General features: G+C 37.6%; 1 protein-coding gene across 1 annotated transcript; it reads right to left on the reverse strand.

Annotated features, from left to right (window-relative positions):
• Window positions 1–27,835, reverse strand: Sirt7 (sirtuin 7). Its single transcript, XM_083110334.1, has 7 exons — window positions 27,706–27,835; window positions 24,734–24,831; window positions 20,018–20,233; window positions 18,480–18,651; window positions 12,850–13,086; window positions 10,940–11,060; window positions 1–4,187 (listed from the first exon to the last, which is right to left on the reverse strand). Exons 1-7 carry the CDS (start codon window positions 27,805–27,807, stop codon window positions 3,262–3,264), a joined length of 1,872 nt encoding a protein of 623 aa, XP_082966460.1. The 5' UTR covers window positions 27,808–27,835; the 3' UTR covers window positions 1–3,261.
• Between the last annotated feature and the right edge of the window lie 14 nt (window positions 27,836–27,849).

Here is a 27,849-nt window from a genome sequence, read left to right on the forward strand (position 1 = left end):
TTTAACATTAAAATATATTAAGTAGAAAAACCATTTCAGCTACGACCGTCACATTTACGTTAAGACTCATAAAAACTCACATATCATCTGGCATGGATCCACTCGTGTCATGCTATACATACAGTAGTTTTAATACCAATTGAAATGCATTGCCAAAATTTATATGAAGCCCCATTTTCTTTTTAATATATTAGGTATTTTTGTGCCAGTTTGGTCAAAGTGAAGTCTGTACACAACCAGTGAAGATTTAATTCAGTTACATAAAAATGCATTAGGATGTTTCCAACACAATAACATAGAAGTTTGTCAAAGTTATTTACATGTAGACTTATAATAAATAATTTGGATATAAAATATTTACTGGAAAATCAAATTATTTAAGACGTGAATTAACTTTTTCATGCACAGTGAATGCACTAAATAAAAACATTATTTCAGAAGTTGCTCCATATTACTGTGAGATTTTATCAATAATACCTGACAATGAGTGAGGATATGATAGTTGTTAGGGTTGGATATTGAAAACCCAAACTTTGTACGAAAGACATAAAGGACATGTACGAGAAACGGTTTCAAAATCAGATTTGGCACAGAGCAAGTAGCATCTAAAACATTGTGAAAACACTGAAAGTATGATTTATCGTCGTGTGTGCACCCAGAAAGAAGTAACATTGTACACCGTCACACATTCAAACCCACTTTACACACACACACACACACTCTTTAAAAATACCCAGAGCCTTTACAATATAAATCGTAGCTCAACTTAACATACTTGGCCACCTGTTTAAGCATGTTTTTTTTATCAGTGTGAAAAAGGGCTGATGCAAATAGTTTGAGAACATAAACAAGGAACATTGTTGGTTCTAAGAATATGATGTTGGTCTGCTAAAACTGGGCATCCCCAAAGCAAGGAGGAGGACATTTTTGGAGAAATGGTTGTACACTCCTGCTTACATAAAGTGGCACTCTTCAAAGGGTCAAACAGTTGAAGTATGTGCCACTTTATCTGAACACGAGTGTACAGCAGTTATTTGTGACCATTTTGGGATGTGAGAAATTGACAGACTACGATTGATTGATTTGGTGTTTTAAGTCCACTTTATGCACAGTAAGGCTATCTGGAACTGGACCTACAGTTTAAAGTGTCATCCGAACCACTATGTGCCTCCACCGGGTATCGAAGCCGGGACCTGTTGATTACAAGGCGACGACGCTACCTCTGCGCCATCAGGGAGGCCCTGACAGACTACGAAAAGAGTGGAGAAACGATTATAGCAATTGCGGAAACAAGTGAAAATATAATGTTTTATGTTGCAATGGATAATTTTGTAAGAGAGTACCAGAATACACAGGCACAAATGCGGGAGTCAGAGTACTGTAGCCATGAGCCCTAGTTGAAAAAAATTGCTTTGAAGGGGCGAGGCACATAATGGTGAAAAAATGAGATGTTTGAAGTGTAATGAAAGATTAAAAGATATACCAACAATCTGACTTAAAACTTGAAGCTGAAATTGTATGTAGGGGTAAGGCCCATGATGTTGTAGCCATAGGTATCTACATATACAATTCTGGGCCTGTGAATATCAGAAAGATAAAAAATAGATAGATTGCAACATCTGCAGACCTTATCATACAATATATGGTTGAAGTGAATTTGAACATTCAGATATTTGCAAAACATGGGGAAAGCATGATCTTCACTCTCAGTAATTTAAGCTAGGGTGTCAAATGGAAGGCAAATATCAACACTGTCCCACTGTCATTATTTACAGAGCTAATTAGTACAGACTATATAAAAGCACATTTGCCACTGTCCTTTAATTTAGTGCCCCACTAATAATAAATTCAATCATAATTATCCATCATCAAATACAGTATTGGTTACCTGGTAAATTTTTGAATCGGAATTTTCAGATAAATAAATTGATTCAAACGTTACAATTTAACTTATACTCGTCACAACCCTACAATTAGTTCCAAATATGTTGTACTATGTGTACATTACTCAGTGCAATGGTTCCGAATACACAACATCTAGGTTGGTTGCGGGAATTTTACATGCGAGCAGAAGTGAATATTAACTACTGATGAGACCTTTCCTTCAAATTGAAAAATTCAACATGTACAGTGGGATCCATGAGTATTACCATGAAAATAATCCAGGACTTTTTTCATTAATTTTTCTCTTACATCCTATAATTTTGAAGCGATGGATTTTTATGTATGCTGGTGCAGAAGTTATCAACAGCTTGTTTTGACACTCTTATTGGGTCAAATAAAGTGCACGAACATGGTGATGGACAATTTGCATGGTAATACTCATGGCTCCCACTGCACAGCAAAAATCTATCCAGTTATCCATATTATAATTATGAAACTTTTTTTTTTTTGAATTTATCAATTGATTTTAATTTGATTCCAGTACAAGGTTACTAGCATAAAAGATTAGTAAAAGATCAATGCCTCTGACCAAACAGGCAATATCTAACGATTTAAGTATGGAAAACTTCATAACAGAAATTCAGATTATATATTACCATGCAACCCTGGTTCGGACAAATTGGGGACTAGCTTTTACATATACTCTGAATTGTTATCACATTCAATATTAGTAAATTATTCCTGACACTTCAATATTATTTCACATTGTTCTTTCTTAACACATGCCTTTTACAGAAATCTTATCATTTAGCTTTTTATACCAATATACCACTATTGTTACAAATCACATCATAGTATTTTCTTTAAACAAAAATCCCTTTGAGCTTCTCCCATTCCCCAACAGATGTCACCACATGCTTTCACGCCTCTTACACACTTTGTACAATAAATATGTATAACCTAGTAACAATTACTTTAAAAAAAGGTCATGCATTAATACTGATGGCAGAAAGAAACAGTATGCTCAATCAAAATAAGACACACTGTAAGAACTATTATTCATATTACCACATAAATATTCAACCGTTAAATCAGTATCTTCCAATTATTTATAGGAGTATGCATGCACCCTATAGTTACTGTTTACAGAAATAAACAAACGTTATGATACACACCAAGATTGTAGGTAAAACAACTTTGTTTCAAGAAGTATAAAATTGCTTGCAACCTTTGTACGCAATCATATTACACCAACAAATTTTCATGTATAAAGTTGCATCCATTCTTACAAAAATATGCACAAAATTTGCATATGAAGAGTAGAAAAATATCCTTGAGATAATTATTAGCATTGTTTCGAGAACATTTCCACAATTCTCAGCTCAATCTTTTTCTCCTCGTTCGCTTTCTGTACCCTTTTCCGAACCATCCAGGGTTCACGGCTTTCGCCTTGGCAGCATCCTGCGACGTCGAGCTTTCCTGTTCATCGCTGCAATTGCCAGATTCGGTCGGCTCGGCAGCATTCGTCGCCGGCCCCTCGCTATCACATTCTTCGTCTTCGTCACTATAATCACAGCATTCGCATAAAGCTTTCCCCTGAGGATTCTTAAAAACTGGTTCTCGTTTTAAATAAAACCAGCACCGTTTCGAACCGTACTCATCGAAGCACGTAGCACAGAATTCCTGCTCGCTCTTTTTCTTTTTAGTCGACCCCTTTCCGGGCGACGACTGTTTCTTGTTGGCGAGCATGTTTCCATTCTTCTTGCCGCAGGTCTCCTTATTGCAAGTGCCATCGCCAGGTTTCGACTTCTCGGCTTTCGAATAGTTGTGCTCGTTGCATATGAACGGGAAAAGTTCTTTAGGTATCACAAGTTCTTTTGTACATGCACTATCCTGCTTAATCCCCGCACCGCAGTTTATTGTTTTCACCTCCAACTTCTCTTCACAACCGTTTGACACGGGATCGACATCCATCGCTACGTTTTCTGACTTGATCACGCACTCCGCACCGATATCGTGAGTGTCCATCTCTATTTCGACGATGTATTCAGACTTGAGGTTTATCACAGGCATTTCAGCAGGTTCTTCCTTGATGAAAAGTTCATTTGTACTTGAAGCAGTTTTGTCATGGGGCTGTTCATACAACAAGCCGGGGCATTTGAGCATTGGTTGAGAGGTAGTGTGGATCTCATCTGGATGAAGCAGTGTGGCATGACTGAAGATTGGATCCTTTTCACGCTGATAGACAGGAATACTGATCTTCAACTGTTCCATTACGTATCTCATAACTTCATCACATTTTCCTACAAAATTACAAAGATAAGTAAGCAGTAACAAAGACAAAACACTTTTTCAATAAATGTTAATATCAAGGAAATGTGGATACATTCGTTAATTTATGTCCAACCTAAAAGCATGATACAATTTTTCTTTTTTAAATTAATATACCATATTTGCCAGCTTATAAGACACACTTTTATCCTTTAACCCCTTAAGTGTGGAATTTGTTGAACAAGTCGCTACTGGAAAATATAGGTTTTTCATCAAATTCAGTTGAACAACATTTATTGAAATAATACACAAATATTTGCATGCCTTTTTCTTTTATAAAGTTTATATCTATACAAAGGCTTTCATATTTTATGACAAATGTAAATAATGTGCATTTCCTACTCCCTGTTCATTTCCCATTCCCTTTGCATTTCCCACCTGCTGTGCATTCCCTTTGCATTTCCTACCCCCTGCGTATTTCCTACCACCACCTGTGCCATCTCACCAAACGTCTGTGTGACTATATACGCCACAGTAAATAGAATATAGTTGAAACAAACATAAAGCGTATATACATATATGCCATTCACGCTCAAGGGGTTAAAAATAGGTCTGAAAAACAGGGTACATCAGTTTTTTATTACCTTCATTTCTGGAAATTTTCTGTTCTGACTTATACGATTTCTTTCTTGCTTCCTTGTGTTGTGATGAGGAAGATTCAAATGTATTCTTTCCTAGTTGGATTAGATAAGTTATTTGTTGAAAGTACACCTACCTTATATTACTTTATATTTGAAATACTGTAAATTAATTATATATTTAGTGATAAAGCTTTTTTCCTCAAAAATGTGTAAAAAAAAAATAGGGGGTGCATTGTATATGCTGTCAAATATCATATGCTGCAGTGACATTTTTGGTCGAATGTTCAATAAGTTCAAGGGCTGACGCTAGATAGTGTACGGAATTGAGAGCTCTTCACTCGCCATGGCACAATGAGCAAATAATGATCAACTGGGCAAAGTGAATGGTATACACTTGAAGCCCAGAAGTACTTGCATTTGTCTGTCATAGTGGCCCCCTCAAATACAGAACGTGAAGTGAAAGATGCAGTAAAATTGAAACTAAAGTGAACACAGTCATCATCATCATCTTCATGTTAAAATGAAATATATGATCGTGTGTTGTAACTACCAACGCAGACATTTTACATAGGCTATGTATGTTGTCATATTAAAACTATGTTCATTTATACGTTATTACTAGGGTCCGATACTTTGTTATAACATATTTTTTATTTGGCATCGGATCAAATACTGGGCATCAGATCTTTACGTATGTGATGAAAATCAGCCAAAATAGATGAACTTGATAAGGCATATTTTAACAATTTTGAATTTTTATAACATATTTCTTCAATTTTCTCGTAATAAGACATATTTCTGTAAAATTTCGTAATTGTCTTGCATATAATAGGTTATTTCATAATTTATTCTTCATACCTGTGCAATGGATAGTTTATATTATTGATGGCAGATAAGGAAATTACGGGCAAAGAAATTAAAAGCAGATGTTGTCTTTTCTTACCAACTAGTACAGAACAAAAATACACCGCCTCCATTTTATCTTATCCTGCCAATAATTGATAGCCATGTGAACATAATTGAGGAAAAACGTTCTCCGTCCCTGTTGTGTGGGCACGAGAACTACCAGGCAGGAAGTAAACAACTTTCATTCTCATTTCCTTACATTTCCTTCACTTCTCACAACAATCAGTCAAAAGTCAAAATAACATTCAGTACATTACAGCTTGTACTCTATCGGCAATCGAGTACGGGAGTTTTAAGATCACTTGTCGTTTGAGCCAGGCATGTATCAGTGTAAGTGCGAATGAATAGCATGTCGCGAACTGAAACTCCTGCGGCAAGATTGTAAGTGAATTGTGCAACAGAAAAATATTTAGTGTAACTTGTTTTGACAAAAATTTTGTAGGCTGTTTTTCAAATTTTATGTACTTAAAATCTCCAAATGTTGTTTGTGTATTGCTTGCTGCCACAAGATGATATGTGAATTGTGAAACGGAAATAATATTGAGTGCAACATGTTCTGACAAAAATTTTGTAAGTTGCTTTTCAGATTCCATTTAGTTACGATCTGCCTTAAAAAGTTGTGCTTGTGTATTGGTTGGCAAGATTTACCAGAGCTATAGCTAGCTGTCAATTATGCTTTAGGTTACACAAAGGTGTAAATCTGACATACGTAATAGTAAATGAAAGTTAGGGAGGATAATTTCAGTGAACCTCTCAATATTTTCAGTATTTTCCCACTACATTCATTGGTTAAAGGGATTCTTACTTCATTTAATATCCCGCCCCACCCTAGTCGATCTTCCCTGGAAGATACTGACATCCCGTGTAATGAGAAATTCAGAAGTATTGTGCATATTTTTGGCTTGACTAGGAATATTTCTGCATTTTCTGACATATTTTCAATTTTTCATGACATAATTACATACATATTTTACAGTTTTATAGAACATAAAGTCGCAGTTACGATTATCCTTTTCCACAGTAAACAATCTAGCACAGTGCGCTGTGATTACATATTTCTAATTGCTTAGACAGGTCTGTCTGCATGTGTATCCAGTGGTACCATTTTACATTTCGGTCTGTAGATACTGTCATATATATCGTATTTGTATAGTAATGCACAGACTTTAGGTTGGCAGCACTGCTTATTAGGCTCTGTGATACAGGACAATAACACATGTCAATCATTCCAATACAAGTGTGGCATGCTTGAGGGTGGTGACCCGAACAATTACAAGTGAGCGAAAATGGTCCCATGCAATACTCTCATACACACACAATTGTTTAACGTAAATACATTTACAATCATACGGAGGGAATCCCAGATTTTACATTTAATCTTCTAGATCCCATTAAAGAAAGATGTTATAAACAAGGTGAGACGATACCAATGCTGAATCGGCATTGGTTGGTACCAGTGGCATCTGTATCAGAGAAGTACCAGTTAGTACAAGGTGTGTTTAGAAAAAGACCGGATTGAGTGCACTACGCGCAAACTACTTGATGGAATCAAATGAACACAGTTGCGCCATCTAGCGGCATCTTTGTGAAGTACATTGCAACAAGGCCCGGAGCTCAGTGCAAGCCATTCGCGCACGCGAGCAACACGTGTCAGAGTCTGCAGCGGTCAGTGGGACATTTTGTGGCTGTCTGAAAAATGAAAGATTTGCAGGAGCAACGTGTGTGCGTCAATTTGTTTCAGGCTCGGTAAAAGTGTCACAGAGACGTTCACAATGCTTCGGGAAGACTTCGCTGATGAAGGAATGAGCCGATCACAGTGTTGTGACTGGTGCACTCGTCTCACAACTGGGAGAACTTCAACGGACGAAGATCCTCGAAGTGGGTGACCGTCCACGTCAACAGACAATGTTCACATCTACCTTTTTTCGATTGGCAAGGCATAGTTCATTACGAATACGTCCCACGAGGAATTTTATGTGGAGGTTATGAAGAGGTTAAGATGCGCAGTGATGCGGAAAAGGCCTGAGCTTTGGCAGAACCAAAACTGGACGCTACACCACGACAATGCGCAGGTTCACACCGCTCTACTCTTGACTGAAGTTTTGGCCAAAAACAGGACGACGGTGATTCCTCAGCCTCCATAATCCCCAGATTTGGCTCCGGCAGACTATTTCCCCTTTCCAAAATTGAAATAGACATTGAAAGGTCTTTGGTTTGACACAATTGATGACATCAAACAAAAATGTACGAGGGACCTAAACAGCATTCCGGAAGAAATGTTGGGAGCGGTGTGTCGCCAGCCAAGGACAGTACTTTGAAGGGGACAAACATGAATAAGATGTACATGTTCAGGTAAAGTTGCTATTCCAACAATCCGGTCTTTTTTTGAACACACCTTGTATTTACTAGCTGATACTTTTTCAGAGTCTAATCATCTGGGAAGTTAAGCAAAATTCAAACTTTTTATTTATTTTCCACCAGTATTCTTCGAAAAAATATTTATGGTAATTACATAGCTTTTTTTATTTAATACTAGCTGATAACGAGGCATTGCCCAGGTATTTATTTATCCCAATCTTGTATTAGACAGGAAAATAATGAATTCTAACTATAATGCAAAATGTAACTAATTTTAAATGTGATGGTGAATGTCACCAATTAGCTTACAGACTCCGAAAACTATGGATTCGACACTAATCTAGGTCCCTTGTAGCATTTTATTTTTCACCCCCTCTCACCACCCATGCCGATAGGTGATGAACTTCAAGTTGAACCGCATTGGGAGTGTCACGAAAACTATGGATTCCACACTAATATTGGTCATTTGCGCAACACAGCCTGAATGTTAGACAAACCGAGAAACATTATCGTTGTGCTGGATTGCATAGAGTCAAGGATGTCTGTTTGTGCAGAACTTAATATTGGTCGTTTCAGATTATTTTTACATTTCACCTCTTCCTACCCCACCCCACCCTTGGGGGTTACAGGGGTTCTTACCCTAAAAGTATTCTTTCCAGATTGCAAGTGATATGTGTACCAAGTTTGGTTGAAATTGCTCCAAGCGTTCAAGAGTTATGCTGGAACAAACATATATATACACACCCACACACATACGCGTACATCCATATATATACATTTCAATGCAATGACTGAATTCAGTTGAATTTATGCATGTAACTGCAGAGAATTGGGACGAACATCAGTTCATGTACTTTGTGCAGTTATATTAATTAACATGTTCCTAGTAGGGCTGCACAGATACCGATGCTGATACTAGTGGTATTGCTGTTGGAAATAAAAAAAGATGCCATCCACATGGTGGAAAAGGTGAAAGCGTAAAAATTACTAATTTAAATGACCAAAATAAAAAAAGCCTCAATAGCAATTACTGAATTAAATTAAAGTAATTTAATTGTTAATTAAAGTAACATGCATTTCCTGAATTACATCTACTTTTTATTTCCTCTTTAATATCATTTTCATTTGTTAGTATTGTTGTTATTATTAGTGTTATCAATAATTAACAACTCGTTTGAATCAGTATCCAAATTCAAGTACTTAGGAGTAATACTAACAAATGAAAATGATATTGAAGAGGAAATAAAAAGCACACTTAATTCAGAAAATGCATGTTACTTTTCTCTTCATAAACTTTTATCTTCTCGTTTAATATCTAAGAAATTAAAAGTTAAAATATACAAAACAGTAATTTGGCCTGTAGTATTATATGGATGTGAAACTTGGTCCCTTACATTAAAAGAGGAACATAAATTAAGAGTATTTGAAAATAAAATCCTTACAAAAATATTTGAACCAAAAAGGGATGAGGCGACAGGTGAGTGGAGAAGGTTACATAATTTGTATTCATCTCCAGATAACATTAGAATAATTAAATCACGAAGACTTAAGTGGGCAGGCCATGTAGCACGAATGGGAGAGGAAAGAGGAGTTTACAGGATTCTTGTTTGGAAACCTGATGGTAAGAGACCTGTAGGAAAGCCAAGACAAAGATGGGATAACGTTGAGATAGACCTAAAGGATCTCGGTAAAGATTGGATTGTTCTTGCTCAGGATAGGGAGACATGGAAGGCTTGCGTTGCTGCAGCCATGAACCTCCGGCTTTTAGAAGACTAGATATAGTGGAACCACGAGCAAAACAACCTGCGCAGACCCGCGAGTCCTGTGCACCGTACCCCCGCGAGTAAGGGAGGGGGAGAGTTGACCATGCTTCCTTATGGCCCGAGGTGGAGGGAAGAAGGGAAAGTTGCGCGGGGACTTGTCGTCCCAAGGTTTTTTTCCTTGTGGTCGATCTATAGTTAGTTACTAATTACTAGGGCTGAGCCGATAGCACTTTGAACCGATGCCGATACTCTTACCGATTCTCACCGATAGCGATAATGAAAATTGCAATAAATAAAATTTGCTCAAAATGATGATCAATATTGGTGTGTAAATATTCTTCTACAATTATGTGCATCAATTTACCAAGAAATTTGCTTTAGAATATCCCAGAATTACGTCAGAATATTAAAATAGACATCATATCATCGCAAAATATAGTTTTTCGTGCAAAATATAAAGACATTTTGAATTTTACATAATTTGCAGGAAATTTAGACTCTGCGAAAGTGTCACCTGGCATTTTTGTAGACCTCGTGAAAGGCCAAAATGTCGGAAAAGTATCGGCTGGTATCGGAAGATGAATTCGAATCAATACTTTCTGATACCGATATCACTGTTACTTCGGTATTGAGCAATTCAACAACCATATTCATAACAGTACTGTATATCCCATTTTTCACATACTGTAGTTTTTATTATATGGTTCATTTTGCCTCTTCCGATTTGCCCTACATTATTCTGTATAAGTCTGAGTTTTTTTGTAATTTGAGGTAGTTCAAGTCACATCAATGTCAAATAAATAGGACTTTACAGACAAGAAAGCAAGATCCTAAAACCATAATATTTAAAATGTTTCTACAGAAAGCCAGCGGTCACAAAATGCTTTCATAACTTGACCACACTGTCCAATAATAGTTATTACTGAGCTTGGAAAAATGACAAAGAATGTGCAATCTTTAATTGAATTGAAAAAACTGATCTCACTGGGAAGTTGCCATGTATCTTCCTATACGTAATAACGAAAACAAATAAATTGTAAACTGTAGTCACAACTGACTTTTACTGACATTATGAGTCACTTTCCACGCCTGCATTCAAAGAGAGTGAAAGATTACCATTAATTTTCAGTGTTGCCTGATCATCTTTTGGGGTCCACTGGAGGTTTATGATAAACAGACTTGGCCTCTTCTTCACTGGTTTGTCCATACACCACAGCCATGGGTATTTCTTCAACACCTGCTCAGTAGCAAAAAAAATAGCACATTAAATGAACCATGCTTGTAACACCATAAATATCATTCATGAAATAAGATACATTGTAAAAGCCGTCGACTCCAAAAAAATTGCAATTTTTATTTTCCTACAGATTAGGGATGGGACAGATTAATCGGTACGCACAGAAATAGGCATATGAGTAAAATTACTGATCCAATATATCTATAAATAGTTTATAATTTAGTACAATATTCTGCCATTGCTATAATTTTTATGGATATAAATAAACATATGTACAATTATTTAAAAAAAGTAAATGTCTAAATATGCAGCTTATTATGCATTGCGGTCATCTGGTAACATGCATTTATTAAGGAGATCAATGAACACTTCATATTCTTCAAGAACCATTTCGAATTTTAAATTTGATTGGCAGCATATTGGTTATCGGTATCAGTAAATTTTATATCGGTACTTTATCGGTATCTGCCCATCCGTGCTATAAATACACTGAAATAAAATTATTGCTAAATACTAACAGTGACATAAGTCTTACCAGTACAAATATTTTATAGCAGTACTTATTTCATGGCAGTTGATTTGATTCTTTTTATTTTAATTTCCTTTATTTTACTTCGCTTTTTGTGCCACTTTTGGCTAATTTGCGAAGATGGAGATGAGTAATGATTTGATTAAATTGATGAATTGACACTCACGAACATCCACGCCCGGGCTGGGATTCGAACCTGGGACCCCTAGCATCATAACGCGATTTGATAACCACTCCGCCACCAGGAGTGTGAATTCGTTAATTTCCCCTAACCAAATGCATCAGAAATCTCTGACCTTGAAAAAATAACTTTCTTTGAGTTCTTCAATATGTGTGTCTTGATCACAAAACTGCATTGATGCTTTAAAAAAAAATACAACCTTAAGTCAATAGGGGTTGTAAACTAAAGGCATGGCCATGAAAATAGGTGGCTGGGCAGAATGGTGCTGGTGACACATGGGAAAAGTAAAGCGAGAGCGGGACAAAAGTTGCAGGTTCCCACGCACTGTGTAGCAACATTAACCGGGCTGCATTGCCTAGTTTGAGCATCAGACCGACCTGTCTCCAGGGCACTTTTGAGTCCCGTTTGATACATAGCTGGTGATTGTGTGAATTGAAAGTTTGTTACAGTCCCCAGAAATGGAGTCCCACATCTACACGTCAAACTGCTCTAACGTGACAACATCGCAAACCTCTGCCACCCGCTTATTAATTCTTGCAGGGTAACGAGGCTCCTGACCCATGGCGAGGATAATCCTTTGTGGGGTCGTGTTGCCCTTTGTTTTCCTTGTGCACACTGAGTAGTCCTTTACAACCTCAACTTTAGCCCTTGGAGACTGTATAATTTCAGTTCTTGTTAAGTGATGAATGAATGAATTAGTTTTAAAAATTGAGTGAGGAAGTTCTTAACGAAAACTTTTTTTTTTGTTAGTTAAGGTGCTTATCCCTGTATTGTGTGATGGTTAAAAAGAACCTGTGTGCTGAAATGCCCATGATGTAAAAATGAATAATCAATCCTTGAGTCAATAGGGTTTGTATTGACTTGATGGAGTGCTCAAATTCAATTTATCAGTATTTTTAATTGGTCTCCACATTCCCCCTTTAGCCAACCAACAGACACCATTCTCATATTACTTCGTATCAACGAAACCTACAAATAGCTTTTTAAGGATAGTCACAAAACACACATTGCAGTTGAACCAATATATTATATTTATTTGGATTCCTCTACAGATAAATTGCCAAGAGATTAAGACTCACCTTTAAACTAGATCCGAGGCACAGAATAATGTCCGCCTGCCGAGCAGCCTCAGATGTTGAAGACCAGTTCAGCGGCCACTGCAAGGAGCCACGCTCTCCGAAATGAACGATCGTGTCCACAAGAGGTCCGTTGCACATGTAGCAGCGCCTCCACGTCTTGTGGTTGAAACGGGCCGTGTGCTCGGTGACGTCGAACAGCCTGAGGTACTCAATCGGTGGCTTACAGATGCGACATACCTGCAATCACAGTTTACACGCTCTCACCAATCATGAAGAAGATATTTTACACCACAGGTTCTTAACCCATCATTTACCATGGACCACCATAAAGTGGAACATCAATTTTACATTCCTTGAATTTACATATTCCCACATAATACATTCAATCTTGATGGGCCCAACATTTCAAAATGTTAACAATTTTTTCTCCACTTTACATTTCCCCACATTTAAAGTTTTTTTTCACCTTGGTCCACTGAGAAACGTAAAATCGAAGTTCCACTGTATTTCGTTGTTGTGGACCCCTAGGGCTTAAATCATTATTGAAATCCTAAAGTGCATCACATATTTATTTAATTTGCAATTCCATTGTGATGGCAGTGACATTCAGACAAATTTACATTCATTTTAAAATTATTTTCTTGGCACCTTCAGATATGGAGCGCTATCGATTCATGTAATTTCATTTTCCTTGATGAAAGGGATTTAATTGCAGAATATTCCTCCCCACGTCAATTCTCAGCTACAGAAAATGAGAAATAACCTTATGACCTTCCTCATGATTTTCAGAAAACTCTGTGAAATATATGGGTTTACTGAAACAATTTCATTATATTTTCAGAAAGCGAACTTTACTTGACATTTAGATACTACGAGGATCAATCAAATCAAACCAAGACTTTCGATTTTTCAGAATAACTGAGCACACCCAGATGTATATAAAAGTCTACCATTTTTGCATGGAGTGCTAACATCGCAGGCAATGTGATGCTTATTAATAGTAAGATGTAATATCGTAAATCTTGGTTGCAGCTTGCCAAAGGTATGCGGGTAAAAAACATTTTATTTGTGTGCATGTTCCGATTAAATGCAATTCATGTCAACTGCTTACATGTTTTACAAAGGATATTATGAATAAAAGCGTATTTCCCAGAAATTTTGAACTATACTGGCCCCCGTGCCAGTTGACCTAATTTTTGCTACATATATCTATCTGTTTTCTCTCTTGTAGTCTACGATTATTACAAGAATAAAACACAGTTTTTCGTTGTGACGTTTTAGAACACACGCTCCCTTCATCAGGCATTTATTTTTAGTTTGACTAAAGATACAGTTATAGCAATGGTTAAGAATTTTTTATACAAAAAAGAGAATCCGTTATACAATGGATGTTTTCAATGTTACATTGTTGTAATATAGCAACTTAACTGTGCAAAACAAGCAATCTGCTTTATTTTTATTTGACAAAAAAAAATATATATATTAAAAAAATTATGAATCCCATATATCATCAGGCAATTCAAAATCATTATTGCTTTCACAGAGTTTCTTGATGTTTCCTGTTACATTGGCTGCGATGGCTCAGTTGGTAACGCGTCTGACTACCATGCTCAAGGTCCCGGGTTCGATCCCCGGCCGGTTCAAATCCGGGAACTTTCTAACGTTGGAAGCGGCCCCGGCGCCCATTCAGCATCGAATAACATGGGTACCTGGGGGAAACCCCGGGGGGTAAAGGTGGTCAGGGGCGTGATGCTGATCACATCACCCCCACTCATGACCGGATCAAGAAAGTGTGGGGCGTTACCCCCAGACACCCTATACACCTTCATGGCATAGTGCTTAGCACAGGGGAGCACTTTACTTTTTTTTCTGTTACCTTACTCCACTTGTGAAAAGGAAAACTCCATAGTGGGTGTATGTTACCATTTTCATTATTTAATTTATTCCAGTGTTCTGCAATGAATGAAGTTTCCAGACATTTATATCTATGTTTCACGTCACTCTTTTTATAACCTGACAAAGCTGTTCATGGGTTTAGATTTTTTATGTCTAAATCGTGTTTGTGCAATGTTACTGCCATTTTTATTTCTGTTCTTCTCACATAATCTTTTGAACATGAACAACTGATGAGGGAGAATCAAACAAAAGTGCCATTAAAAATCTTTTTTTCTTTCTAAGCATTTGGAAATTTGCAGAGTCCTTGACGTCTTTCCAAGCTGGTAGTACGAAGCAGTGATGGTAGGTGGGGTTGGATGTGAGTAACAGTTGATTCAAGATGGCGGCACCACTGCTCAGTTGCATCAAGCAGGAACAGCGTGGAGTTATTAAATTTTTATGGAGTGAAGGTGTGAAAACGGTTGATATTCATCGGAGAATGCAGACGAAGTATGGGGATGCCTGTCTATCACAGCGGCAAATCTACGATTGGTGCCAGAAAATCGCAGAAGGTACGACTTTATTGACTGATGCTCAACACTACATGCCCCCACGTACGACAGTGACTAGTGCCACCTACACCGACCTTCTCAAGAACCATTTGAGGCCAGCGATACGCACAAAGCGAAGGGGATTGCTGAGTGCAGGTGTTTTGCTTCAACATGATAACAACTGTCCTCATTGTGCACCCATGAAAACCATCGATGACCTACACTTCAAGTGCCTACCACATCTGCCATACTCACCAGATTTGGCACCATCTGATTTCCACATCTTTGGTCCATTAAAGGAGCACCTTGGAGGGCCGAGATTCAAGTCTGATGAAGACGTCCAATCGGCGGTACACGAGTGGCTACACAGTCAACCGAAATAATGTTTCGCACACGGTATTGAAGCATTACCTATCCGATGGCGTAAGTGCATTGAACTGGGAGGGGACTATATAGAAAAATAATGTAGAATCAAACATTATACCTGCATTAAAATAGTGGGAAAAAATTAATTGCGGTTTTCATTCGATTCTCCCTCGTATATTATATAGTCCTGTGGTTTCCACATCTGGTAGAGAGTTTCTCATTTTGCATTCATTAAATGTACATTCCAAACTTCTTGGTGATCTAAAAACTATTTTGAAATTAAATCTTCTAAAAAAATTTGCAATTTTATGGGAGAATCCCTTGTGGAATTGAATGCAAACAAATGGTAACATAGACGCACTATGGAGTTTCTATTTCACAAGTGGAGTAAGCCACCATCTTTAAAATTTAATGTAACAGAAAACATCAAGAAACTCTGTGAAAGCAATGATGATTTTGAATTGCATGATGATATTTGGGATTCATAATGTAAATAAAAAATAATGTGATCAATTTTTTTGTCTGAAATAAAACAGACTGCTTGTTTTTCACAGTTATGTTGCTATATTACAACAACGTAACATTGACAATATCCATTGTATAACGGATTCTCTTCTTTAAAATATTCTTGATCATTGTTATAACTGTATCTTTAGTCAAACTAAAAATAAATAAACGATGAAGGGAGCGTGTGTTCTCCTGAAACGTCACAATGAAAAACTGTGTTTATATACTTGTAATAACCGTAGACTACAAGAGAAATAATTCTACAATGCAAGCAATACGTACATACAAGAAAAACTATAGATCTATCTGTACACCAATTGTCTTTGGGGGTGTGTGGCTCAATGATTATCAACAACCTAAGTTGCATAGTAAAACCTCTAGGGGTAACATTGTTTTCCAGTTTTTGCCAGTTGTTTTTATTAGCTTGTACAGTGTTTGGGTGTTTTTTTTTCATTTTAGTTTTTTGGACTTTTAACCACTGTTATTTTTTAAAGAGATTTACCTACATTTCGGAGGCTGAATCAGTGTTGCCACAATATGAGAGCACAATTTCCCTTTCTAAGGGACAAAATTTCCCTTTAGACCAATTTTTCCCTTCACCTAAGCAAATTATATAATAATAATAATAATTAGTAGTAGTGGTAGTAGCAGCATTATTAGTGGTAGTGGTGGAAGCAGTAGTAGTACGTAGTTAAGTATTCCGTTGAATTCGTTATTACTTTGAATGAAAAGTATTTTTAAAAAAATGTACATTTCGGATTCCTGACCAGATGTCCTAGGTTAGAATCCTGGTCAGGAATCCATTTAATCTTTAATCCTCATCGTTTCTATTTATCCAAAGATGCATCAAAGCAATGTACAATAAACTTAAAAGAGCAGAAACAAGTATGAATAGCAAAATAAATAAATAACATAAAAATGTGGATATGAAATTCAAAATTAACATCAACTATGATAATGTAGTCAGATGGCCTTAAAATTTCCCTGCAATTGTGGTATTTTTAATCGAAATTCCATTTTCTCTTTTGGCTAAAATTTCGCTGCAAATTTCCCTGGCAACACTGGGCTAAATCTGCCTCCGTCTTCAGGGTAGCGTGTAGTCTGTTAGGTCACATAAATGGTTGCCTAGGCTCCACCGCGTCTGTCGGTCAAAAGGACCTCTATACAAAAAATTGCCAGGTAAGATTATGACTGCCCCAGGCTCCACTTTGTCAGATGACCACGTCAAGGTCACGATCAAGGCTTCGGGTGGCACCCTTAGGTTTCCACCTTGATCTCCGGGGACTGGACCACCCCGGATTGCATGTTGACGTAAAGCAGGGTTGGTGTGCAATGTGTATGAATAGTCTATAGAGACTATGCCTGAGATCTTATGTGTGTGGAGGGATAGTGTCCGAATTGTGTACTCTGGCCCCGTTGTTGTTAGTGATTTTTGTAGTTTGTATTTTTGTACAATTAGTTCACTGTTCTTTAGTGTTTATGTTGTGTTCTGTGGGTAAATGTATGACATGTGGATGTGTTGGTGTAGTGCTGCCATCTATTGTTTTTTTGAAAAAGTTTCTGACTAATGGTGTCTATATTGGTTTGATCTCTAGGCTGGGTTGGCTGATCGGTTCTGTTCTTGTTGTCATCTGCGATACTTCCTTGAATTTTCTGCTGTAGCCATTTTCTTCCCTGTTTATTATCTGTGTTTATCCCATTGTATTCTGTGACCGACAGACATGGTGGAGCCTAGGCCACCAAGAATAATCCTCCTAGGCAACCATTTATGTGATCTATCAGACTACACGCTACCCTGAAGACGGAGGCAGATTCAGCCTCCGAAACGTAGGTAAATCTCTTTTAAAAAATAACAGTGATTAAAAGTCCAAAAAACTAAAATGAATAAATCACCACTGATTAGCTACAAAGAAGAATTTGGGTGTTTTGTGTACTATTGTACGACTCTTATCCAGTACTGATAAACTATTTCTCTCCCTATGCTCATTTCTTTCATCCCACCAGGAACTTTCGGTGCCCTGTGACTCGAAAATGCTGGATGCCAGTTGAAGAGAATTCAACTGATCGCCGATTCGTTGTTTCCCAGGTGCCAGCTGGAAATGCAAGCGGTATAACATCCATTTTCCTACCAGTGAAAATCTGCCTTGGTACTACTAAGCTACCAAACATAGGAAGCTTTTCTCGATCGTTCCATCTCATCCAGGCTTTTTATCGGCTCGTACCACCATGATACAATGGTGACGATCCTCTTTAAATTCTGTTTCTCTCTCCCTTCCTCGTGCATGCAACAACTGCAAATACGAAGAATGAGAACGTGTGAATTTAAGTTACCTCCATGTACATATTCCCATGGACTTCAGAGATGCTGTGTTTCGGAATACCACTCCGTATGTGCAATCCATCGCAGTTCTGGGATACTACGTACTTCAGGATGCCTTCCTTGTACAGCTGGTACAGGGCCATGTGTGTCAAAGTGGGCTCCGCTTGGCTGAGATCATGGGACCTACAAAGCAAAACATTATAATGAGAAGACATCCATTTGTTGTGAGTAGTTAAAAAGTCAAAATATCATGAACAAAAATTGTAATTTTAAATAACATGAAAACACAGTTTTTTGTTGTGATGTTTCAGGAGAACACATGCTCCCTTCATCACACATTTATTTTTAGTTTTATTAAAGATACAAATAAGATATTTAATTTAATCCAACTGTATCTTTAATCAAACTAAAATGCAAGTAATGCGTACATACAAGAAAAATTAGGTTAAGTTCAGTGCATAAACAGACGTTAGTAAATAAAATCTGATAAATCTGAAGTTTCATTTCTAACTTCCATATAAGTTGTATGCAGTGGTTTTTTCTGGGGGAAAAGGTATCAGTACCCTTCAAGTTGGTTTGTTATAGTGTTCACGTTAAGAAGTACTCAAATACTGTTATGGTCATAACTGATCTTGCAAACATGTAGTCTCTCTCTCTCACACACACACAGAAAACACATGGATGTCGAATGAGTACGTTGACCCACACTGGAAATTGGCATTGTTTAAGTTTTAAAAAAATCAGAAGCTTACTTATATTATTAATAACAGAAATAAAGTTCATTTAGTTAGTATTCAAACAGAATAACCAAAGTTAAAAATTGATTGAAAAAAAAAAGGTGTAAAATAGAAGAACCAGGGGCTATATTTTCACATTCTACCATTTAATCCAAAGAATAAATGGTTTAACAATTTCCAAAATTCCAAATAATAGAGCTTTATGTGGGACGTCACACAACATAAACTTTATTAGCAAATTTCCTTCTAACTTTTAAAGTCTTTAACTAACACTAACTGTTTGAAATGTTAGAAAATAAATGGACAACAGTTATGTTCGATATTTATTCATATGGTGGATTAAGCATCACAATCTATCCATTTATATAGTTACTAATAATAATAACAACAAATTTGGAATAAGATTGGTTTATTTTTATTAACTTCTAATAGTTATTATTGTATAATAACAATTATTACTGTGATAATAATAATTATTATTATTATTTTTACTAATCAAAATCTTCTGGCGACACCCAAGTTCACACATATCTTTCATTAAAACTATTAATATTTTATCTATAAAAAGGTGACAGTACAGCATACTGCCAGAAGAAAAACACTGGTTGCTATGTATGCCAGTATAGATACATCGGCATCGGTATATCCTCAGCCTTAACTTCTATTTCAACACAACTAAAAACACGCATTGCTCGTTTGATTGCGCTTAAATGAAAGTGGTAACTCTTCTCAGCAATTTCAAAGCAAATATTTGGACATAATACGACACCAAAGTCAAACCAGAACTTGAGGAAATCAAAAACAAAACCTACCCAATGTTTTTCCCTTGCTGCAAAAGGGTCCATATTCCATTGGAACCCCTGTAATCGGGGATCCTTGCTGCAGTGCTTATTCCTGCACCCGTGTACACAACCATGTACTTGGAATCCTTGATGGCAGACGAAAGGCTCTTGCACTTCTCGATCAGCACACCTGGAGGGTCCTCTACCTCCTTCAGCCTGTCCTTCACCCTTTCCCTCTTTTCAATTCTGCAAACAATACATTAACAATGAAAATTAGGGTTGCATTGTTACACTTGAAGGAATCCACTAATGTCCGTTCCAGATAATCCCAATACTTAAAGTTCCCCGTGCACATAGGACCGTGCCATGAAGGCACATTCAGAGGATGTGGGTGTAGGGCCCCCACACATTCTCGATCTTGGCCATTTGGAGCTGATATGATCAGCATCACACTCTGGCCACTTTTACCACACAGGAAAGTGGTGAGCCCCAGAGCCACTTTGTGCAGGGACAAGGCCAGGAAAATTCTGACCACTCTCCCTGGGAATCGAATCCGGGTCTCCCGCATGGAGTCAGATGCCCTACTCACTAGGCCACTGCGGCTATTCTCACCTTTAAAAATGTGCCAGCACAGTGTACTGCCACAAAAAAAAGCACTCATCGTATGTATGCCAATTTAGATACATCGGCACTGATATATTCTCAGCCCTACTTTTATTTAAACACAATGAAATAATGATATACAGAGTGCTCCGTTCAAATCTCCCTAATTTCAATTAATTACTGTGAACGAAGTATGATGAATTGTGAAATAACTGCAACACCAAATGAAAGGCCAGATCTTCAAGTTTTGTTTTCATGACTTGAGGTTGTCCGTTTGCTCACTACGCTGCGCCACGGTCGCATAAATAGAAATGGTGACTGTTGAACAACGCGCGCAGGCAGTGGCGTGGTATGCTGAGACAAAATCTGTGATTGCAACGCAACGAAATTTCAGACGAGTGTACGGAGGAGTTGCACCTGATGCTAAATCAATTAGGCTGCGGTTTAGTAAGTTTCTAACAACCGGCAGTGTCCTAAAACAATGTGGTGGAGCTTGCGGTCGTGTGTCATAGGAAAAGGTGGAAGAAATTCGAGCGGGGTTTCCATACCAAATTCTTTGCGACGCGGCTTATTATCTGACTTCAATTGTTGCACAATCTGCACTTTATACGGATACAATCGAAGCCGCTTGTGCAGAACTCCATGCATTGTTGTTGGAGGCACATTGAATTGCCTAGATGCCTGGAGGATGCATTTACTTGGGTTTCTCTAAAACCCCGCTCGAATTTCTTCCATCTTTTCCTCCGACACATGACGGCGAGCTCCACCAGATTGTTTTAGCACACTGCCGGTTGTTAGAAACTTACTAAACCGCAGCCTAATTGATTTAGCATCAGGCACAACTCCTCTGTACATTCGTCTGAATTTTCGTTGCGTTGCAATCACAGATTTTGTCTCAGCATACCACACCACTGCCTGCCCTCGTTATTGAACAGTCACCATTTTTATTTATGCGACCGTGGCGCTGCGTAGTGAGCAAACGGACAACTTCAAGTCATGAAAACAAAACTTGAAGATCTGGCCTTTCATTTCGTGTTACAGTTATTTCACAATTCATCGTACTTCGTTCACAGTAATTTACTGAAATTAGGGAGATTTGAACGGAAAACCCAGTACATAAATATATCAATATTCTACCAATCCAATATAAAATTCCAAATGGCCCTTGAACTCAAATGGTTCATTGACTTCCTTCATAAATATGGGTTTTCAGGTGATTACAGTGCAAAAGAAGTTACATATTTAGACATTTAATTTTTCAAAAAGTATGGAGATTATATCAATATAAATTATAACAAAATGGCAAAATATTGCACTAAATTACAAGAAATTTCAGATATATTGGATTGGTAAAATTATCGGCAATTTTAACCAAATAAAAACAATATGGCCTTCTAACCTCCTTCATTAAGGGGAAGAAAATAGCCAAAATATGGTTGCTTGAGTCATTACGGAATTTATAAAATTTTCCAAATGGAACACACTGGCAATCACAAGTTGCAGTTTCCATGTTGCAATCACTCATAGTTAAGGGTGTATTTCCTTTTGAAACAAACTGTGCACTTTTGTAGTATTAGTATCTAAACATTGCTCCTTGTGTAGTACAACTTTTTATCTTCTGCAAATTTAGATGTTACAAGCATGCATCCCCCTTCTCCCATGAAATGCTCTTTAATGTATGTTCATGCTTAACAAATGATAAACATGAAGACGACAGGTTTCTTTAATCGCCTAATAAACAATAAAATTTTCTATAAAATATAAAAATGATTTATTTGCGATATGTGAGTATGCTTCGTTGGTAAAAGCGACGTTTCGGGGGTCTTATTGCCCCATTCCTCAGGCTTCTTCCTAGGCAGTTATCAAACCACCATGCCACGTCAAGTTACGTCAAACAGGAAATAGGGCAACAGGATGATATAGGTAAAATTTTTTTTCTTAAAACTTGCCCTTGTCTCGATGCATTATTCCATGCCATTTTAATCCTTCCTTTAAAACCCCACGAAAACGTATTAAAGTAAAACTTAAAACTGTTAAACTACACTCTCCTCGGTCTTCCGTGTAGGTACCCATTGCTCTTCCTTGTAGAATGCAGGAAGTTGCCAGAGGCTATTCCCCTCCCACATTGCACCCCTCCCCTTCGCCATTATGTCATTTCCAGCTCGAAATCCCATGTTTTCTGGGCTATGCGGATTACTCCCAGCGTGACATGAAATTCTATTTTATTTTTCTTACCGATATCCCATCTTATAAACATATTTATCCAAATTTCATCTAGATTACTGTCAACCCTACTCATGTGAAATTCAGAAAATTTCGCACTTTTGCGTTGCACAATTTAATGGTTAAATCCTATTAATTTCGATGTCTACAAGATCACATGCCAATCCCACAACACCTACATTGGCACTGAACCTGGACAATGGACAGGCACACCCTACATGGCACCCTGTCCTCAGAAAGATCCCCGACCTGAAAAAGAAAAGATGCGGTGCACATACTTGACCCCCCTCTCCAGCCACGCGGAGAACAGGAACGGCACCATGCCAATCAACACAGCTGAACCTCCCCAAACAGCAACGCCACCTGACAACAGGAAGCAGACGATGCAAACCAGGATGCACGCACCAGCGCTGCTAAACGGGAGAAATCGCAACTACCGCCGCCCGAGAACAAACAATGCAGTGACACGGTACCATCTCCGCTTCGAACGCCGTACCCTTTTGTGAATGAAGACAGTGGATCTTCGAAATTAATAGGATTTAACTATTAAATTGTGCCATGCGGAAGTGCAAAATTTTCTAAATTTCACGTAAGTAGTTTTAAACCACGTTTACCGCAACCATCATAAACTCTATTCAGTTTCTTACTTCTTTCCTTGCATATATTAGTGACCTCATACACGTTTCTATTTATTGGTTTATTTTCTCTTCTAATGAATGACCTCCCATTTCTTAATTTTATGTTGGTTATGAGAACCAACGGGTACCTACACAGAAGACTGAAGAGAGTATAGTTTAACAGTTTTAAGTTTTACTTTTATAAGTTTTCGGGGGGTTTTTAAGAAATGATTAAAAGGGCATGGAATAATGCATCAAGACAAGGACAAGTTTTAACAATTTTTTTTTTACCTATTTAATCCTGTTACCCTATTCCCTGTTTCACGTAACTTGAAGTGGCATGGTGGTTTGATACGTGCCTAGGAAGAAGCCTGAGGAAGGGGGCGGTACGACCTCCGAAGCAAGCATACTCGCATATCTTAAGTAAATGTCTTTTTAAAATTTTATTGTTTACTAAAAGTGAGTAATTTGCACTGTGCAAAATATGAATAATCAATTAATAATTTCAATTTCTTTTTCAATATCGCACCTCACTTCTCTATTTTATTTATCCCATTTTCATGTAGGGATTGTATATACTGTGGATGGTGTGAAATAAATTTCGCTTTCGAAAGTGTTTGATTATTTTAATCCCCTCAGTACAGTCAAGTTCAAAGACACGTGGACACAAATTGCCCATCACTGTTTTCAATTATTTTAATTTTACATCTTGGTGGCCGCGGTGGCTCAGTCGGTAACGCGTCTGACTACCATGCTAAAGGTCCCGGGTTCGATCCCCGGCTGGTTCAAATCCGGGAACTTTTCTAACGATGGAAGCGGCCCCGGCGCCCACCCAGCGTTGAATAACATGGGTACCTGGGGGAAACCCTGGGGGGTAAAGGCAGTCAGGGGCATGATGCTGATCACATCACCCCCACTCACGACCGGATCAAGAAAGTGTGGGGCGTTACCCCCCACACCCCCTATATGCCTTCATGGCGTGGTGCTATGCACAGGGGAGCACTTTACCTTTTTTTTATCTTGTGTGCTTGCATGAGGTGGATTTTGCTTTGAGAACTAAGTACGAGTATCTTTGAACCTGAGTGTACTTACATTGCCATTATTTCTATTCACTTTGTTTTCATCCTCCTATGAAAAGGATTCATGCTCGTGGCATCGGAACACCAAGAAAATAAAACAGTTGTACCACAGAAGGAACAATGTTTATGTACACATAGCCTACATTAAATTTGGAAATGAACACTATGTTTAGCACAAAATAAAATTAATAACTGCTGATGAGTGTAACAGCTGTATAATTCACCTCTTGGTGACCTCTTGCACAAACTCCGAGCCGCTTTCGAGAATCTGTCTGTCCTCATCCGTCCTCTCATCTTCTTTCTTCTGAAGAATTATTGAGATCTGAAATATCAAAGTATTTTTTTTTCAGAATGCGTACATGGATATTAGTAATTTCTGTACCAGTTTCATATGGGCACAACACCTCTCACTTGTTTATTTTGTCATTTTTAACATTTGTAATTACGTATTCTGCATTGTGAAAGATTCTTCAAGGTGGAATTATGCTTTTTTCACGAAAATAATTTCAATTTTTCACATTACGAGTAATTATTTTTATTCCCTTTTTTGCTTGCCTAACACAATATGGCGGGCACAGCTTCACTAGCATTGAAACATGGCCCACAAACCATTCACGGTAAGGTTAGGCAAACAGTTAAAATTTGGGGTTGTAGTAATATCAGGAATGTATATTTCGTTCTTTCGTCTTCTTGTGAAACAACGGTGAAACACTGACAGGGGGTTACGTCATCAAACGTACTCAACATCCGGTTCACGTAGAGAAAGGAAATGAAAGCAACAGCAATTGTTCGTCGGAGAGATATTTCTCTTGAAAAATACATGAATTCCCGGTGGGATTGATCCCAATATGAAAGAAAATACCTGCATGAACTTTGAAAATGCTACAGAAACTCATTTCCGTAAGTAATTTCTTCTGTAAAAATGAAGAAATAAGTTGTGCCGATATGAAACCGTTACCGTAATTTCTTGCATTAACTGATGAACATAGTCTAAGGCCTTAAGCAGCAAGTTTCTTGATGATGCATTCTTTAATATCAGCAACATGTGACTAAAATACTGAAGCTGTAAGCTACAATTTTGCAGGGCTATATAACAATATTGCATATTCCAGTTTTACATGCATGACATGTTACACACACAAAATTTAAGATTCTGGACATGAACTGTTTTCGGTACTATTATAGTATGGGGGTGACACCTATAAATCACATATTTTGCACTTTTTTCATTGCTAACATAATATTTTGGAATGCGGAACATTTCCTAAGGTGAAATAATGCATTTCTAACTAAGATAATGTCTATTTCTTACATTTACGAGCACTTACTGTTACTTGTTATTTCGATTCTGTAACACATTATGGCGGGTGATAGCGTACTGGTTCAGGGCACGTTGTGCAAGTGTTTTGTCAATTTATGCAGTGTTGCAACCTCGTTCACCGGAAAATACCTACTTTCGTACCTGGTTTTGAAATTATGCTAATACCTGTCAAACCATTTACCTTAGCCCCACAAACCATTCACGTTAGCCCCAAAAACCATTTTCCGTAAGGTTAGGTTAGGTTAGGCAAGCATAGTAATAAAAAAATACTAGACACGTCATGTTCTAGTGAAAACAAGGCAGTTTGAAACACTGACTAGGGGGAACATTGTGCTCTCGTGCAGAAAGCAAATGGCGGCAGCAGAAACAGCGTGTCGGACAGAGATTTTCGCAGAAAACAACATGCATTCGCATTAAAATGCATCAAAACTACATTCACGAACTTCCACAACACTAGAGAAAATGATTTCCGGAAGTACTTTCTCCTGTAAATTTGAAGAAATCCATCACTCCTATACTATAATGTTACCCTGTTTTCATATAATAATGAAGTGGTGTCTGCTAGCAAATGAAAACAACTTGAGTACAATGTCATAGCCTGAATGCATGAAAAGCATCAACGAAAATGCGTGAGGCTTTAAAACTCTAGCAAAATCTGACTTCATTTTTCTGTGAAGCGTGTAGGGAGATACTAATATTTTTTGTTGGTGAAATATGCAAATAATATGCATTCAGAAACATTTAAAACTTAATGCAATTATAAACACTATAATAATTTTCAGATTAATACATTTTGTTTACATGGACCACTTTTCGTGCCATTATGCTTTTTACACGAAAACAAACGCACACAATATGGCGGGCACATCTTGACTATTGTTGTGGGTATGCAGTGTTCCAACCTTCTTCACCAAAAAATATCTACTAACGTGTTCCTCACCGGTGGAAATTATACATTATGCAAGGGTAGATGACGGATAGCCCCACAAACCATTATGCACGGTAGCTGACCGATAGCCCCCCAAACCATTTCCGATAAGGTTAGGTTATGTTAGGAAAGCATAGTAAAAAAAAAAAGGTTTGAAACACTGACAGGGGCTTGCATCATTAAACGTACGCAGCATCCGGTTGTCGTAGGGCAAGCAAATGAAAGCAATGGCAACTGTGCGTCGGTGAGATATTCCTCTTGAAAAATACATGATTTCCTGGTCAAATATATTCCACGATGAAAGAAAATACCTCGACGAACGTTGTAAACCTTGGAGAAACTCATTTCCGTAAGTAGTTTCTTGTGTAAAATTGAAGAAATGTCTCTCCGTTGTATGAAACTGTTACCATATATTACCAACTGTAGAAGGCGACCGCCTTCATTTTACTTTCATTTGCATCTTTCTGCTAATGGTGGGTTGGGTGGTGGTTAAATTAAAAATGTATTATAGCTTGCACATCAGTTTTTGTTAGACATGGGCACTTTTTAGAGCTAGCGATGTATAAAAGCTAATATTTTATTTAATTTTATCCACAAGATTTCATCTTGATTTTCCAGTCCTCTCTTTCAGTGCGCACACGTTTGGACAAAGCCTAATTCAAGTTAACGAAGATACCCTGTTAGATTATAGCCTTTAGTCGATTAAATGGTGGCTTCAGCCTGAACCGCATCATCTACAAAGCTGCATTCTTCCCCGGATCTAATTATGTTTTAATTTAAACTTCAAAACGAGAACTAATAACAGCTAGGTCAACATCCCCTTTAATTATACGGTTACTTTCACATCCCATTCACACTACTACTCATAGCCGATACTTTGCTAATATCTAGTACAGTAAATCGATAACTGCTATAATATTGAAATGTATAAAGAGCTGAAGTTAAACCTGTTTGTAAGTTGCTGTTCTCTCTTCTTGAACCCACTGTTTTTTCGGTTGAGTTGCTCTACGACGTGAAAAACTATAACACTTCTCAGTTTTCTCTTCCATGTTTACATCGACCAGATTTGGAAGAAAAAGAAAGTTGCAACA

This window comes from Lepisma saccharinum, chromosome 24 (assembly GCF_977018435.1).
Source record: "Lepisma saccharinum chromosome 24, izLepSacc3.1, whole genome shotgun sequence".
Classification (NCBI taxonomy): Eukaryota; Metazoa; Arthropoda; class Insecta; order Zygentoma; family Lepismatidae; genus Lepisma; species Lepisma saccharinum.